The sequence below is a fragment of the Staurois parvus genome, unplaced genomic scaffold (assembly GCF_062004578.1).
Source record: "Staurois parvus isolate SC_StPar_1 unplaced genomic scaffold, SC_StPar_1.0 ptg000385l, whole genome shotgun sequence".
Classification (NCBI taxonomy): Eukaryota; Metazoa; Chordata; class Amphibia; order Anura; family Ranidae; genus Staurois; species Staurois parvus.
This window is the reverse complement of record NW_028318181.1, coordinates 532,009-545,600: the sequence shown is the minus strand read 5'-3', so window position 1 is coordinate 545,600 and position 13,592 is coordinate 532,009. Positions and strand designations below refer to the sequence as shown.

The window sequence follows — 13,592 nt, the reverse complement described above, 5'->3', positions numbered from 1 at the left end:
TATTTAGATTAGCACATGGAGCGGTAGATATGAGGGTGGTAGAAATGAACTACAAATGTTTGGCTAGGTGGTATATTACACCAAGTGTGGCACATAAGCATCAAATAAATAAATCACTTTTATATTGGACAGGATGTGGGACGAAGGGCACAATGGTACATACAGTGAGAAACAGAAGTATTTGAACACCCTGCAATTTTGCAAGTTCGCCCACTTAGAAATCACGGAGGGGTCTGAAATTCACATTGTAGGTGCATTCCCACTCTGAGAGACAGAATTTAAAAACAATATTCAGGAAATCACATTGTATGATTTTTAAAGAATTTATTTGTCTTGCACTGCTGAACATAAGTATTTGAACACCTAAGAAACAGCAAGAATTCTGGCTCTCAAAGACCTGTTACTGTGCCTTTAAAAAGTTCACCTCTACTCCACTCATTAATCTAACTTAGTAGCACCTGTCTGAGCTCTTTAAAGACACCTGTCCACCCCACAGTCAGTCAGACACCAACTACTACCATGGGCAAGACCAAAGAGCTGTCAAAAGACACCAGAGACAAAATTGTGGACCTCCACAAGGCTGGAAAGGGCTACGAGGCAATTGCCAAGCAGCTTGGTGAAAATAGATCAACTGTTGGAGCAATTGTTAGAAAATGGAAGAAGCTAAAGACGACTGTCAGTCTCCCTTGGACTGGGGCTCCATGCAAGATCTCACCTCGTGGGGTATCACTGATGATAAGAATGGTGAGGAATCAGCCCAGAACTACAAGGGAGGAGATGGTCAATGACATGAAGAGAGCTGGGACCACAGTTTCAAAGGTCACTGTCGGTAGAACACTACGCCGTCATGGTTTCAAATCATGCATTGCACGGAAGGTTCCCCTGCTCAAGTCATCACATGTCCAGGCCCGTCTGAAGTTTGCCAATGACCATCTGGATGATCCAGAGGAGGCATGGGAGAAAGTCATGTGGTCAGATGAGACCAAAGTAGAACTTTTTGGTCTAAACCTCACTCGTCATGTTTGGAGGAAAAAAAAAGGATGAGTTGCATCCCAAGAACACCGTCCCTACTGTGAAGCACGGGGGTGGTAACATCATGCTTTGGGGGTGCTTTTCTGCGAAGGGACAGGACGACTGCACTGTATTAAGTAGAGGATAAATGGGGCCATTTATTGTGAGATTTTGAGCAACAACCTCCTTCCCTCAGTCAGAGCATTGAAGATGGGTCGTGGCTGGGTCTTCCAACATGACAACGACCTGAAGCACACAGCCAGGATAACCAAAGAGTGGCTCCGTAAGAAGCATATCAAGGTTCTGGAGTGGCCTAGCCAGTCTCCAGACCTAAATCCAATAGAACATCTTTGGAGGGAGCTGAAACTCCATGTTGCTCAGCGACAGCCCTGAAACCTGACAGATCTAGAGGAGATCTGTATGGAGGAGTGGGCCAAAATCCCTGTTGCAGTGTGTGCAAACCTGGTCAAGAACTACAGGAAATGTTTGACCTCTGTAATTGCAAACAAAGGCTTCTGTACCAAATATTAACACTGATTTTCTAAGGTGTTCAAATACTTATGTTCAGCAGTGCAAGACAAATAAATTCTTTAAAAATCATACAATGTGATTTCCTGAATTTTGTTTTGAAATTCTGTCTCTCAGAGTGGGAATGCACCAACAATGTGAATTTCAGACCCCTTCATGATTTTTAAGTGGGAGAACTTGCAAAATCGCAGGGTGTTCAAATACTTTTGTTTCTCACTGTATATGGTGGGAGTGCCACAAAATTCAGGAGTATTGGGGAGAAATAATTTATCAAATTCAGAAGAAAACGGGGGTTGATGTCCCGAAAGAGCCAGGCACACGCTTATTCCATAAAACTGAGACTACAGTAAAAAATATAAAAAGTCGATATTTCAATTGATAAATGCGGCAAAGGAATTAATACCTAAATTTTGACAGGAATAGGAAGCAACAAAAACAAAAGATTGGATAAGTAGAGTTGACTATGTGTACAAAATGGAGGAACTCTACCACTTGGAAGAAGATAGAATGGAGAGATTCAGAGAAAAGTGGCAGAAATGGGATAAGTTTAAAGAGCAATTCAAAGAATAAACAAAAGAGCTGAAATTGGAAAAATAGAGAATAGACAAGAAAGGAAGAAGGAGAAGGGTGCTGTGAGAGGGAACGAAAAAGATGAGGAGCGGAGAGATGAAGGAAACAAAGAGAAAAACTTGGGGGGTAGATTGGGGAAGAGGGGGAGGAAATGGGAGGGTGGGGATTTTTTTAGAATGACGCTATATAAGGAAATAGTTTATTTGTTAATATTTTTACACACACACACAGTTGCAAGAAAAAGTATGTGAACCCCCTGGGATTACATGGAGTTTTGCATGAATTGGGCATAAAATGTGCTCTGAATGTCATCTAAGTCACAACAATAGAAGAACACAGTCTGCTGAACATAATACTACACAAACATTAGATGTTGCCATGGTTTAATTGCACATAACATGTAAACATTCACAGTGCAGGGAGGAAAAAGTATGTGAACCTTTGGACTTAATAACTGGTTGACCTTCCTTTGGCAGCAATAACCTCAACCAAACGTTTCCTGTAGTTGCAGATCAGACCTGCACAACAATCCGGAGTAATTTTGGACCACTCCTCTTCACAAAACTGTTTCAGTGTAGCAATATTCTTGGGATGTCTGGTGTGAATCACTCTCTTAAGGTCATGCCACAGCATTTCAATCGGGTTGAGGTCAGGACTCTGACTGGGCCACTCCAGAAGGCGTATTCTCTGCTGTTGCAGCCATTGTTTTGTTGAATTACTTGTATGCTTTGGGTCATTGTCCTGTTGCATCACCCATCCTCTGCGGAGCTTCAGTTGGTGGACAGATGGTCGTACAGTTTCCTGCAAAATGTCTTGATAAACCCTGGAATTAATTTTCCCATCAATGACAACAATCCGTCCAGGCCCTGAGGCAGCAAAGTAGCTCCAAACCATGATGCTCCCTCCGCCATGTTTCACAGTGGGGATGAGGTTTTGATGTTGGTGTGCTGTGGCTTTTTTTCTCCACACATAGTGTTGTGTGTTCTTCCCAAACAACTCAATCTTGGTTTCATCTGTCCACAGTATATTTTGCCAGTAGTGCTGTGGAACATCCAGGTGCTCTTTTGCAAACTTCAAACGTGCTGCAATATTCTTTTTGGACAGCAATGGCTTCCTCCGTGGTGTCCTCCCATGTACTCTATTCTTGTTTAATGTTTTCCTTATTGTAGATGTGTCAACAAAAATGTTAGCATGTGCCAGAGATTTCTGTAGGTCTTTAGCTGACACTCTGGGATTCTTCTTTACCTCATGCAGCATTCTGCGCTGTGCTCTTGCAGTCATTTTTACAGGACGACCGCGCCTAGGGAGAGTAGCAACAGTGCTAAACTTTCTCCATTTGTAGACAGTCTGTCTTACCATGGAGACATGAACATCAAGGCTTTTGGAGATACTTTTGTAACCCTTTCCAGCTTCATGCAAGTCAACAATTCTTGATCGTAGGTCTTCTGAGAGCTCTTTTCTGCGAGGCATGGTTCACATCAGACAGTGCTTCTTGAAACCAGTAAACCCAAAACAGGTGTGTGTTTTTTAAGGGCAGGACAGCTGTCAGCAACACATCCAATATCATCACACTGATTGGAGTCAAGGTTGGCTCACTCCTGGCTCCAATTAGCTCTGGGAGAAGTCATTAAGCTAGGGCCTCACATGCTTTTTCCTCCCTGCACTGTGAATGTTTACATGTTATGTGCAATTAAACCATGGCAACATCTAATGTTTGTGTAGTATTATGTTCAGCAGACTGTGTTCTTCTATTGTTGTGACTTAGATGACGTTCAGAGCACATTTTATGCCCAATTCATGCAAAACTCCACGTAATCCCAAGGGGTTCACATACGTTTTCTTGCAACTGTATATATAAAAGAAGCTATAAATGGTGGCTCCAATAAGTGGATGTACAGTCAAGTCTTTGCTGACTGTCTTTTGGGTTAAGCCATGGGACACTGTCAAGAAAGTAAACAAAAGCTTCAAAGGTACCTAATCTTTCAGGGTTGCATGCAGATTTTTGTCCATTACTAATGTAAGTTGACAAGCCCAACAATAATGCTTAATATGCGGGAGTGCCCAATGACTTCCTTTTGCTTGGGTAAAGTCAGAAGAGAAAGACTGATGCAAGGGGCTGCATTTTTCCCCAATGAAGGAGTTAAAGAGTCCTCATAAAGATGTAAAGAAGGCAGGATGCAGCCGACTGGGACTGCTTACATCACAAAAGTTGTGGGAGAATATTCATTATTTCGTCTTTTTAGCTGAAATCTTTTTAACATGTTTTGGGGACAACAAACTGCAGTCTTTAACATGACACATGCAAAAAGCCATAGCTTTTCTGTCAACTTTCTATCTGATTTCATTAACCTTGGTTTTATTGAACTTCTGGAAATTGTTTGCCGAAATGTCAGGATAGTTCCAACTTTGAGGCACAATATAGTTTTGTTTCTGAAGCTTACTCTAAAATGTACTCTAAAAGATATTCAACAATTTAATATCATTCACCCTGTCAATATACAATACCTATTGCAAATGTATGCTTAACTCCTACTCTATGGCCAGACTTCTCCATCCACCAAAAATGGATATTTCAATTTTGGGCACATTGTGGTACAATAATATTTTTCAAAGTTCTAAAGCAGAGATTAGCTGGAGTTCCAACCATCCTTTGGTATTTGTGGATGTAGCCTTATGCTCTGTTCACACCTATATTGGTGAAATAAAGGAGTGTTTTATTGTGTTTAGGGTGTCCCATTCACTCCAATGGGCTGCTTTACATGTAAAATCACACAAAGGAAGTGTATCCACCTTTTTGTTAAAAATCACCCTGTACCAAAACATGTGGTACATTGGTACCATACATTCTGGCATGCACATTAGCAATGTCTGTTGGGGTGCTTTTAAGAAATAATGGCGCTGCTGCACGCCTGAAAGATAAATGTTTTTGTGTTGTGGGAACGTGCGCAACTTTGCACACAAACATGACCTAAAGTGTTACTAAACCCACAACAGTAAAATCAGTCTGTATATGCAGTAAAGCATGCTTGTTATACTCACTGTGGGGTTAATCCTCTGCATTGTGTAAAAAGGATGTTTGATCCTGACTTCTCTGAGCCTCCCCTTCTTCCAGTGTCTCCCTCTTATCTCCTGATAAGACATATTGTGTCGAGACACTGCACATGCTCAGTTTGGTGTGTATTGCTAGAGAGGATTTTTTTCTCTTGGGAGAGTGCATGTGATCAGCACAGGGCCAATCAGCACTGTCCAGTCAAGGTCAGGGGTTCTGCATCCTCCTAGAGAAAACTCTTCCTACAAACTTTAACCAGTGCTTTGCTGAACACTGATAGATGTCACAAGACTGCTCTAACTGCTGATGAGAAAAGGTATTTAGCAGTTTATATTTACTAAAATAATTGCATTTCCATGTTCTGTGTACTGTGGGAGACCAGATATATTGAATGCAGGGGCCTGGGTTTAGTAACACTTTAAATTGACAACATTCCCATTGAAACAAAATCCCATCAACATTTCATCCAAACTGTAAAAGAACTCAGCTGAAAGTGATAGTGGATGATGTGAATGGTTCAGTGGACAATTCCCTCAGGGTGCTGTCAGACTGATGCAGTGCATTTTACCCCACTGTAGGTGCAGAGCAGTGTACCTGCAGTTTTGGTGTGAGTTAGCTTCGCCTTGCCTTAGACTTAATATGTCCTGCAGTTTTGGTGCACCTTCAGAAGCTGCAGGTTATAATAGAAGTTTATGGCAAAGCGCAGCTAACTTGCACCAAAACTATGAATACACTGTGCTGCACCCACAGTGATGGAAAACCGCCCCACATCAGTATACAAGGGCACCGCATACACTAAACAAGGGCACTAGGTGTGACACAAGCTCTCAGATTAATGCATTACTGGAAGCCCATGGTTGCACTACTAGTCAAACGAAAATTATTGATACAGTTAGTATCATTTTTAATACCTGTTTTTAACATCCTCAACTTCAAAACTGTCCAGAAGCTGTTTGGCCATTTCAGACATTTTTTCTGTAACAAGATAAAATGTATCTTAAGGTAAAATAAAAAAACCAAACATATGCAGTACAATTCTGCAATACATGCACCATTCCCCGTGCTTTATCAGCCCAGCCTAGTCGTCTTTTGGTAAACCACAGGACCCCTCCACCTATCCATATCTGCAAAAAGGGGTTAACTTGATTTGTAATCCAATATAAGAACTGAGAGGGCCGATTAGACTTCTTGAGATCTAGAACAGGCAGAGTAAGCAGAACACAGGACAGCTCTGAATTTCTGTAAAGATCAAAAGGTTATTTTTTTGAGCAGATATGACAAAATGCTATTAATGGTATATTTAACATAACAAAAATGAGCAAATAGGAGAAGGTGATTGTTAGGGTTTACATATACTTTAAGGCTCAACTCTGGGAAATCTGAACATCATCCCTTGCAAAGGGACTGCATGGGTTAATTGCTGGTTTAGTCTAGGAGAGGAAAAGCGCTTTACTTACCTGATCCTTCACTTCCCTGCCAGATAGAGCACCCCCATACTACCCCTTGGCATCATCATGTCCACTGCAGGACTATGGATCCTGCATTGGTCTTGATGTCAAGACCTTAGATTGCTGGAGTGCAGGGGAGAAGACACCGAGGACCAATCTAGCAGTGCAAAGGATCAGAAGATTAGGTAAATCTTCTTTAATAAATCCCCTAGACACAAAGAAGCAATTAACCATTGCAGTGCAGGTGCAGCCCCACTGCAAGGGGAAATTTCACGTTTCTAGAGTTGGGCTTTAAAGTACCTTTTTTAATCTGGTCCGGTCACGTGATCCAGTAGCTCTGGGTCTCCTGTGTGAGAGAGCTATCAGCAACAGCTGTGAATTCCCAGTGCTGTGACATCACCCATTAACTCTAATAGCCTATCCATTGTTGGCACTCCCTGCTCTCCCCTGCAGTAGCTGTTCACTGGCACAGGGGAGCTGGAGATGCTGCATCATGTGATAGGACCGGATTTAAAAAAAAAAAAGGTAAGTACACAGATCTTTTTTCTACAGGGTATGCAGGATAGGTAGGAGGTGGTGGGGAGAGAATGTTTTTAAGAATAGTTATAATAAGCCTTATCTTCCACTTTAAAGCATAATTAAACTTTCTCAATCAGCATTAACTATTTTAATTGATAGTCTCCTAGCATTAGTAAATAGATAGGGAGGTAAATTATATTTACTTGTTTTAAACTTTTGCATCTCTTCAGTTGCTTCCTGGCCTAAGCCAAAATGATGTCATACTTTAGTCTTTCTTGGCATTTTTTTCCTTTAATCTGGAGGAGGGGCTTTAACAGCTGAGCACACCTTCCTGCTTGCATGCCTGAGCTAAGAGAAGATGGATTCCAGGAAGCAAGTGCAACATGAATCATCTGCCCTTACTCAAGATGGCCACAGTTAGAAGTGTCATGGTGGAGTATTTCAAAGCAATTTCTCAACAAAAAAAAAGCATGGAGACATGGATGGATGGGTGGGTTTGCTTTAAATAGAAAGACATTAATTAAATAAAGTTTGCAGTTTGCAGTTTAGTTCCACTTTAAGTACGTAGATGATGGCAAACATATAGGTTTTCTGTAAGGTTTATCAGTGTGGAAAAAGCAAAGTGCAGACACTGGCTGTTTAGAAGTAGGAGGGTTTTAGTATGACCCAGGCAGTGCTGCATGGTTAAGTCTTCCATTCCAAATTATGGGTAAGATATTATAAATATGAATATTGAAAATGTATTTGGAACAAAGAATAATCCAATATCTAAAATGTAATGTGCACATGCTCTGCCAAATATCCACCTCCCCATCACAAAGTGTTAGGGCCCATGTAAACTGCAGCTGCTAAACGTACGTTCAGGAGCTGTTGAGCGTTTTTTTCAGCAGCCCCCGAACTCTCCTTTATGTTTTCCTATGTGTCCATGTACACATAGTTGTTTACAGTCATTTACAGGCAGTTGAGTTTACAGTCATTTTTTTGAAAGCACCAAAATCGCATTCAGGAGTAGATTTTACCGGCGTTTCAAACGCCAAATGCTTGTAAACGCATGTAAGCAAGCATTTGTGTTTGGATGCGTTTTTTGACAGGTCCATATCTAGATGCTGTCCAGAGCCTTTTTTCATCATCAGAAATGCATGCAAAGTGTTTTCCATATATTCAAATGGACCTAGTACACCAGTGCAGTCAGTTCCAGGTTTCGGGTGAAGGAAAAAATAGTAGAACGTGCTGCATTATGCTCATGATGGGATCCATAGTGAATACAACCAGAAAAGGCAGGTCATCTCAACAAATACTGCTCTCTCTGCTTCTGCTCTCTCTATTTCCCTCAAAATATCTGAAATAGTTAATTATTTACTATTTTTCAGTGCATTCTGGGCATCTGGGAGAGTCTCCTGAGGTTATCTTTTAAAAACGCTTCTAAACGCAAACGTGCATAAACGCGGTATGCAAACGCAACATTTTTTACCTACGTTTTCTAGCAGTCAGTTTCCAGCATTCAGAAGAGTTTTCCAAACGCCCCGTGTACATGAGCCCTTACAGCTAACAGAAGTGATAAAACACAGAATTTGTTCTGGACTCAACAAGGAGATTTGCAGAATATTGTATCTTACCCCGCATTTCCTGCTTCTGTAATTGGGCCTGGTTGTTAGTATCCTTCACCTGGGTTTCAAGAAGTTCAACCTGTGATTGAAACTCTGGTATTTTCTGTGGAGGAAAATATAGAGTGTACATCATGGCACATTAGATTTTCAGAACATGCACTAACTGTAGTCATATATTTTTATTACATACGGCATTAAGAATCTTCTTAATGAAGTCTTGGAGACTGTGCAGTCATGATGCATGACAAAAAGAGAGCAGATAGAGTCAGGCAAGATATAGAGACTAGGAGCTGAGTGTGCTAAAAAATATCAAAGTCAACATAACCTTTTTTCATAATGAAATATATAGTTTTTTTTAACTAAACATTCAATATAAAGAACAAACATCTACTGAATCATATATGTGGATAAACAGATTTTGTTCACTTAGTGTCACAGAGAAATTTGGTAACAAGATTTGTCCACCAGATATGTTCTAACCTGGGGTTTCATGGGTGACACTTTTATATCCTTCTGCTTTCTAATATTATGATCATTAGTCTAATAATTTTAGTATAATAATGTTACAAAATACACTGTAAAAAAATTCAAAACCAAAATTCTAATAGGAAAATATACAATGTACTGCATGTCCATACAATAATGTTGTTCACTTTAAGGTCACCACAAAGGCATAAGGTAGACTCACAACTGCTAAAACATTGCCTTGAAAAAGGCTAAAATAGTTTTTATATGAAATACCGTTGATGATCACATATGGTGGTCCTGCCCAAAGGTGTGTCCTTTGTGGGTAAGGGTCTATACAATGATTAACTTGGTAGTGTAAATTTACTTGTGAGCCACTGGAGAGTGCATATATGTGTATATATAAACAATATAATATGTCGCAGGCTCCCTTGCTCACCCTCACGTGATGTGCGCCAGCAACAGGAACAATAAATGAATAAATTGGGTGCCGCGCTCTATTAATTGTTTAAAATTGTGATACAACAAACATATATTAATCTAACATAAGTTTAGAATTTTCACCATAAATGTGCATAAATACAGTTTGTGCAACTGATTTAAAATATATAAAAAAATGGATGAGTGAATAAATGAATATACTGATATATATTCACAAGTATAAACATGCAAACACGACCGTAGAGACAAAATGTTCCAATCGTGACCTCTATATATATATAAATAGGGTCCCTCATGCAATAATGCAAAGGTAAACTCCATGCAAGTATACTACAGGATACTACATCCCCCAGACGAAGCTACGAGTCCCTGTAGCGCAACGCGTTGGGGAGGGGCAGTGACGTCACCACGCATCCGATCCTAGACACGGCGAGTATTGACAGTGTGCGCGAGCACACCTACGAGGCTGGTCTCACCGCTATCCGCGGTTATACACATGACAAGCGCAATTGATTTTATTATTATGTGAGTGCATTACCTACGCACAATAAAGTCTTTTATCCCGGATAAGACACTATATATCTCTCTTTCTTTCCCTTATGATCCATACGAGGAGAACTGGACTAAGGAGTGCTTTGAGGAAGGAGAGATTTCGTTACTTATAAAGGCTCACAGTGCAGTTCCTATTATATACCATCTCAGCTATATAATCATAGGCTGTTTCTGAGGAGAGTATATTGAAACCATTTTCCTGTTGAACTTGCATGGAGTTTACCTTTGCATTATTGCATGAGGGACCCTATTTATATATAAAAAAGGTCACGATTGGAACATTTTATCTCTACGGTCATGTTTGCATGTTTATACTTGTGAATATATATCAGTATATTCAAGAAAAGCAAAAATAAGTGAGCGCTTGAATGGATATAATGATGAACAGCAGCTGTACACCAAAAAAGGCACCGTATCAAACCTTCAAAGACATAAATGTAAAAAGGGGGGTGCAGCGCTATATAACTAGAAAATGGTAATAAATAAAACACAGATGATAAACAATGATGATAAACAGTGACTGTGTGCTAATAACACCACTGAATGGTGGCTATGAAGTGAGGGAAGTGAAACAGTCCAATGGAGGAGTGCTCTTAAGATCTAGGATGATCCTCAGACGTCCAATATTAGGAACCGTCAGGTGATAAAAATGTAAAGATTGCGCACTCACCAGATACGCAATCTTTATGCGCATTTGTGTATAATATCACTGGACCTCCTGTGTCATCATCCTGGTCTGGTCAGATCTGGTCAGCATATCCTTCATGGCCTGGTACCCGGATAGATGCAGCTTTTCTGTGGATCTGGCCGGTTCCCACCAGAACTCAAATAAATAGAAAGGGCCACATAGTGTAATATCCTAAGGTATCTTTATTATAGGCACAGGATAGCAGGAAATCCAACATACAAAAAATTGTACTGACCCAGATGCAAATCAAAGATGGCCGCCGGGGCCCCTCGTGGCGCCGGCGGTGAGGCGCCCGACCTGCTGTAGCTTTCACTGACGCGTTTCGAGCGAAGGCTCGTACTCATAGGGGTGCACCCCTTTGAGTACGAGCCTTCGCTCGAAACGCGTCAGTGAAAGCTACAGCAGGTCGGGCGCCTCACCGCCGGCGCCACGAGGGGCCCCGGCGGCCATCTTTGATTTGCATCTGGGTCAGTACAATTTTTTGTATGTTGGATTTCCTGCTATCCTGTGCCTATAATAAAGATACCTTAGGATATTACACTATGTGGCCCTTTCTATTTATTTGAGTTCTGGTGGGAACCGGCCAGATCCACAGAAAAGCTGCATCTATCCGGGTACCAGGCCATGAAGGATATGCTGACCAGATCTGACCAGACCAGGATGATGACACAGGAGGTCCAGTGATATTATACACAAATGCGCATAAAGATTGCGTATCTGGTGAGTGCGCAATCTTTACATTTTTATCACCTGACGGTTCCTAATATTGGACGTCTGAGGATCATCCTGGATCTTAAGAGCACTCCTCCATTGGACTGTTTCACTTCCCTCACTTCATAGCCACCATTCAGTGGCGTTATTAGCACACAGTCACTGTTTATCATCATTGTTTATCATCTGTGTTTTATTTATTACTATTTGCTAGTTATATATATCAGTATATTCATTTATTCACTCATCCATTTTTTTACATATTTTAAATCAGTTGCACAAACTGTATTTATGCACATTTATGGTGAAAATTCTAAACTTATGTTAGATTAATATATGTTTGGTGTATCACAATTTTAAACAATTAATAGATCGCGGCACCCAATTTATTCATTTAATGATTAACTTGGTATTACAGGTCAGTTATCGCACCGACCCATGATAGGCCCTTCTTAACAAATCAGTAAATGACATCCAGCAATATGGTCGTATTCTTATTACACATATTTTTATAGCCACCAAACAACCATTGCCCACCTGTGGAAATCTTCATCCCCTAATTTTAAAGAGGTTAAATCTAGGGCACATTCATCAATGAAATACTGACTGCCATCTTGAAGGAGACCCATGACAAGTTTATTTCAGTCTGGCAATCATGGTTCGATTATTCCCCATTCTCTCAACACTTTCCATGTCTTATGCAACTTTTTTTTAGCATATATATATATAACCATCAACATTTAACAATAACATTCTTTTTTTTTTCTTAAGTGGTAAGTACTTTTGCCTGGCAGTACCAGGGTCATCCATTCAAATCCCAAGCATGGCACTACCTTCATGGAGTTTGCATGTTTTCCCTGTGATTGCGTAGGTTTCTTTAGTGCACATTCTGGTAGGTTAATTGGCTCTTGTCTAAACTGGCCCTAGTATATCTATGTATGAATGTGAGTTAGGGTCCTTAGATTGTAAGCTCCTTGAGGCCAGGGATTGATGTGAATGTGCAATATATTGTAAATGTAAAGCTCTGTGTAAATAAATTTGTGCTATATAAATACCTGTAATTAATAAAATATTTATTTCAGGTACTTATATAGCGCCATCAATTTACGCAGAGCTTTACATATATATTGTAAATTCATATCAGTCCTCAACCCTCAAGGGGTGTACAATCTAAGGTCCCTAACTTTCATTCATACATACACACACATACTAGGACCAATTTAGACAGGATCCAGTTAACTTACCAGCATGTCTTTGGAGTGTGGGAGGAAACCAGAGTACCCGGAGGAAACCCACGCAGGCACAGGGAGAACATGCAAACTCCAGGCAGGTGGTGCCATGGTTGGGATTTGAACCAACAACCCTAGTAGTGCCCGGCGGTAGTGCTAACCATTTAGCCACTGTGCTGCCCAAAATAATCTGATTGCCTTTGGGGATCCCGCAGGAACCTATTTACTATTACAGCAAATTGGACCATGATTTATAATGCTTTTCACCCTCTTTATAATGCTCTTTTTTGCCTTTTTTCATTTTTGGTTTCTTTTTTGTTCAATTTACCCATGTAACTAAACTAAAAGGAAATAAATACCCCATTCAGCTTTTTGAATACTATGCAATAACAGAGTCTGTACATACTGAAGTCACTAATGCAATTTGTTTTCTGATGAGCATGGCATAAAGTAGCTTGTTTCATAATGATCTTTACTTTGGGATAAGGAAATTAGTGGTCAAAACTTCCAAGGTGATTCAAATCAAATTGCTCAATATATTACATGATTACAGCAAATGTAAGAATGTGTCAGCTCCGTAGATGCAGCGAACTTTAAAAAGATGTCTGTTGGTTTTTGTCACCAGAAACAAGTGTGAATAAAATGTGTGCAGTGTACCCTAGACCATAGTTTTAGGTGATCTTGGGAGGGAGTAAGAGAGGGTGGCTACAATCCTTCATACAATGAGACCATGGAGAACTAACATAGCCACACTCTAACAGGAAGTTGGATCAC

At 40.4% G+C, this 13,592-nt stretch overlaps 1 protein-coding gene across 1 annotated transcript in view; it reads right to left on the bottom strand.

Moving 5' to 3' along the window:
• Positions 1–13,592, bottom strand: part of LOC149455885 (unconventional myosin-Vc-like) — a 194,037-nt gene that overhangs the window by 45,434 nt on the left and 135,011 nt on the right. The window contains exons 26-27 of the mRNA XM_089685756.1: positions 8,742–8,835; positions 6,070–6,133 (exon numbers count right to left, since the gene is read on the bottom strand). Of these exons, the coding sequence (XP_089541882.1) occupies positions 6,070–6,133; positions 8,742–8,835 (158 nt within the window). The remainder of the gene's footprint in view (positions 1–6,069; positions 6,134–8,741; positions 8,836–13,592) is intronic.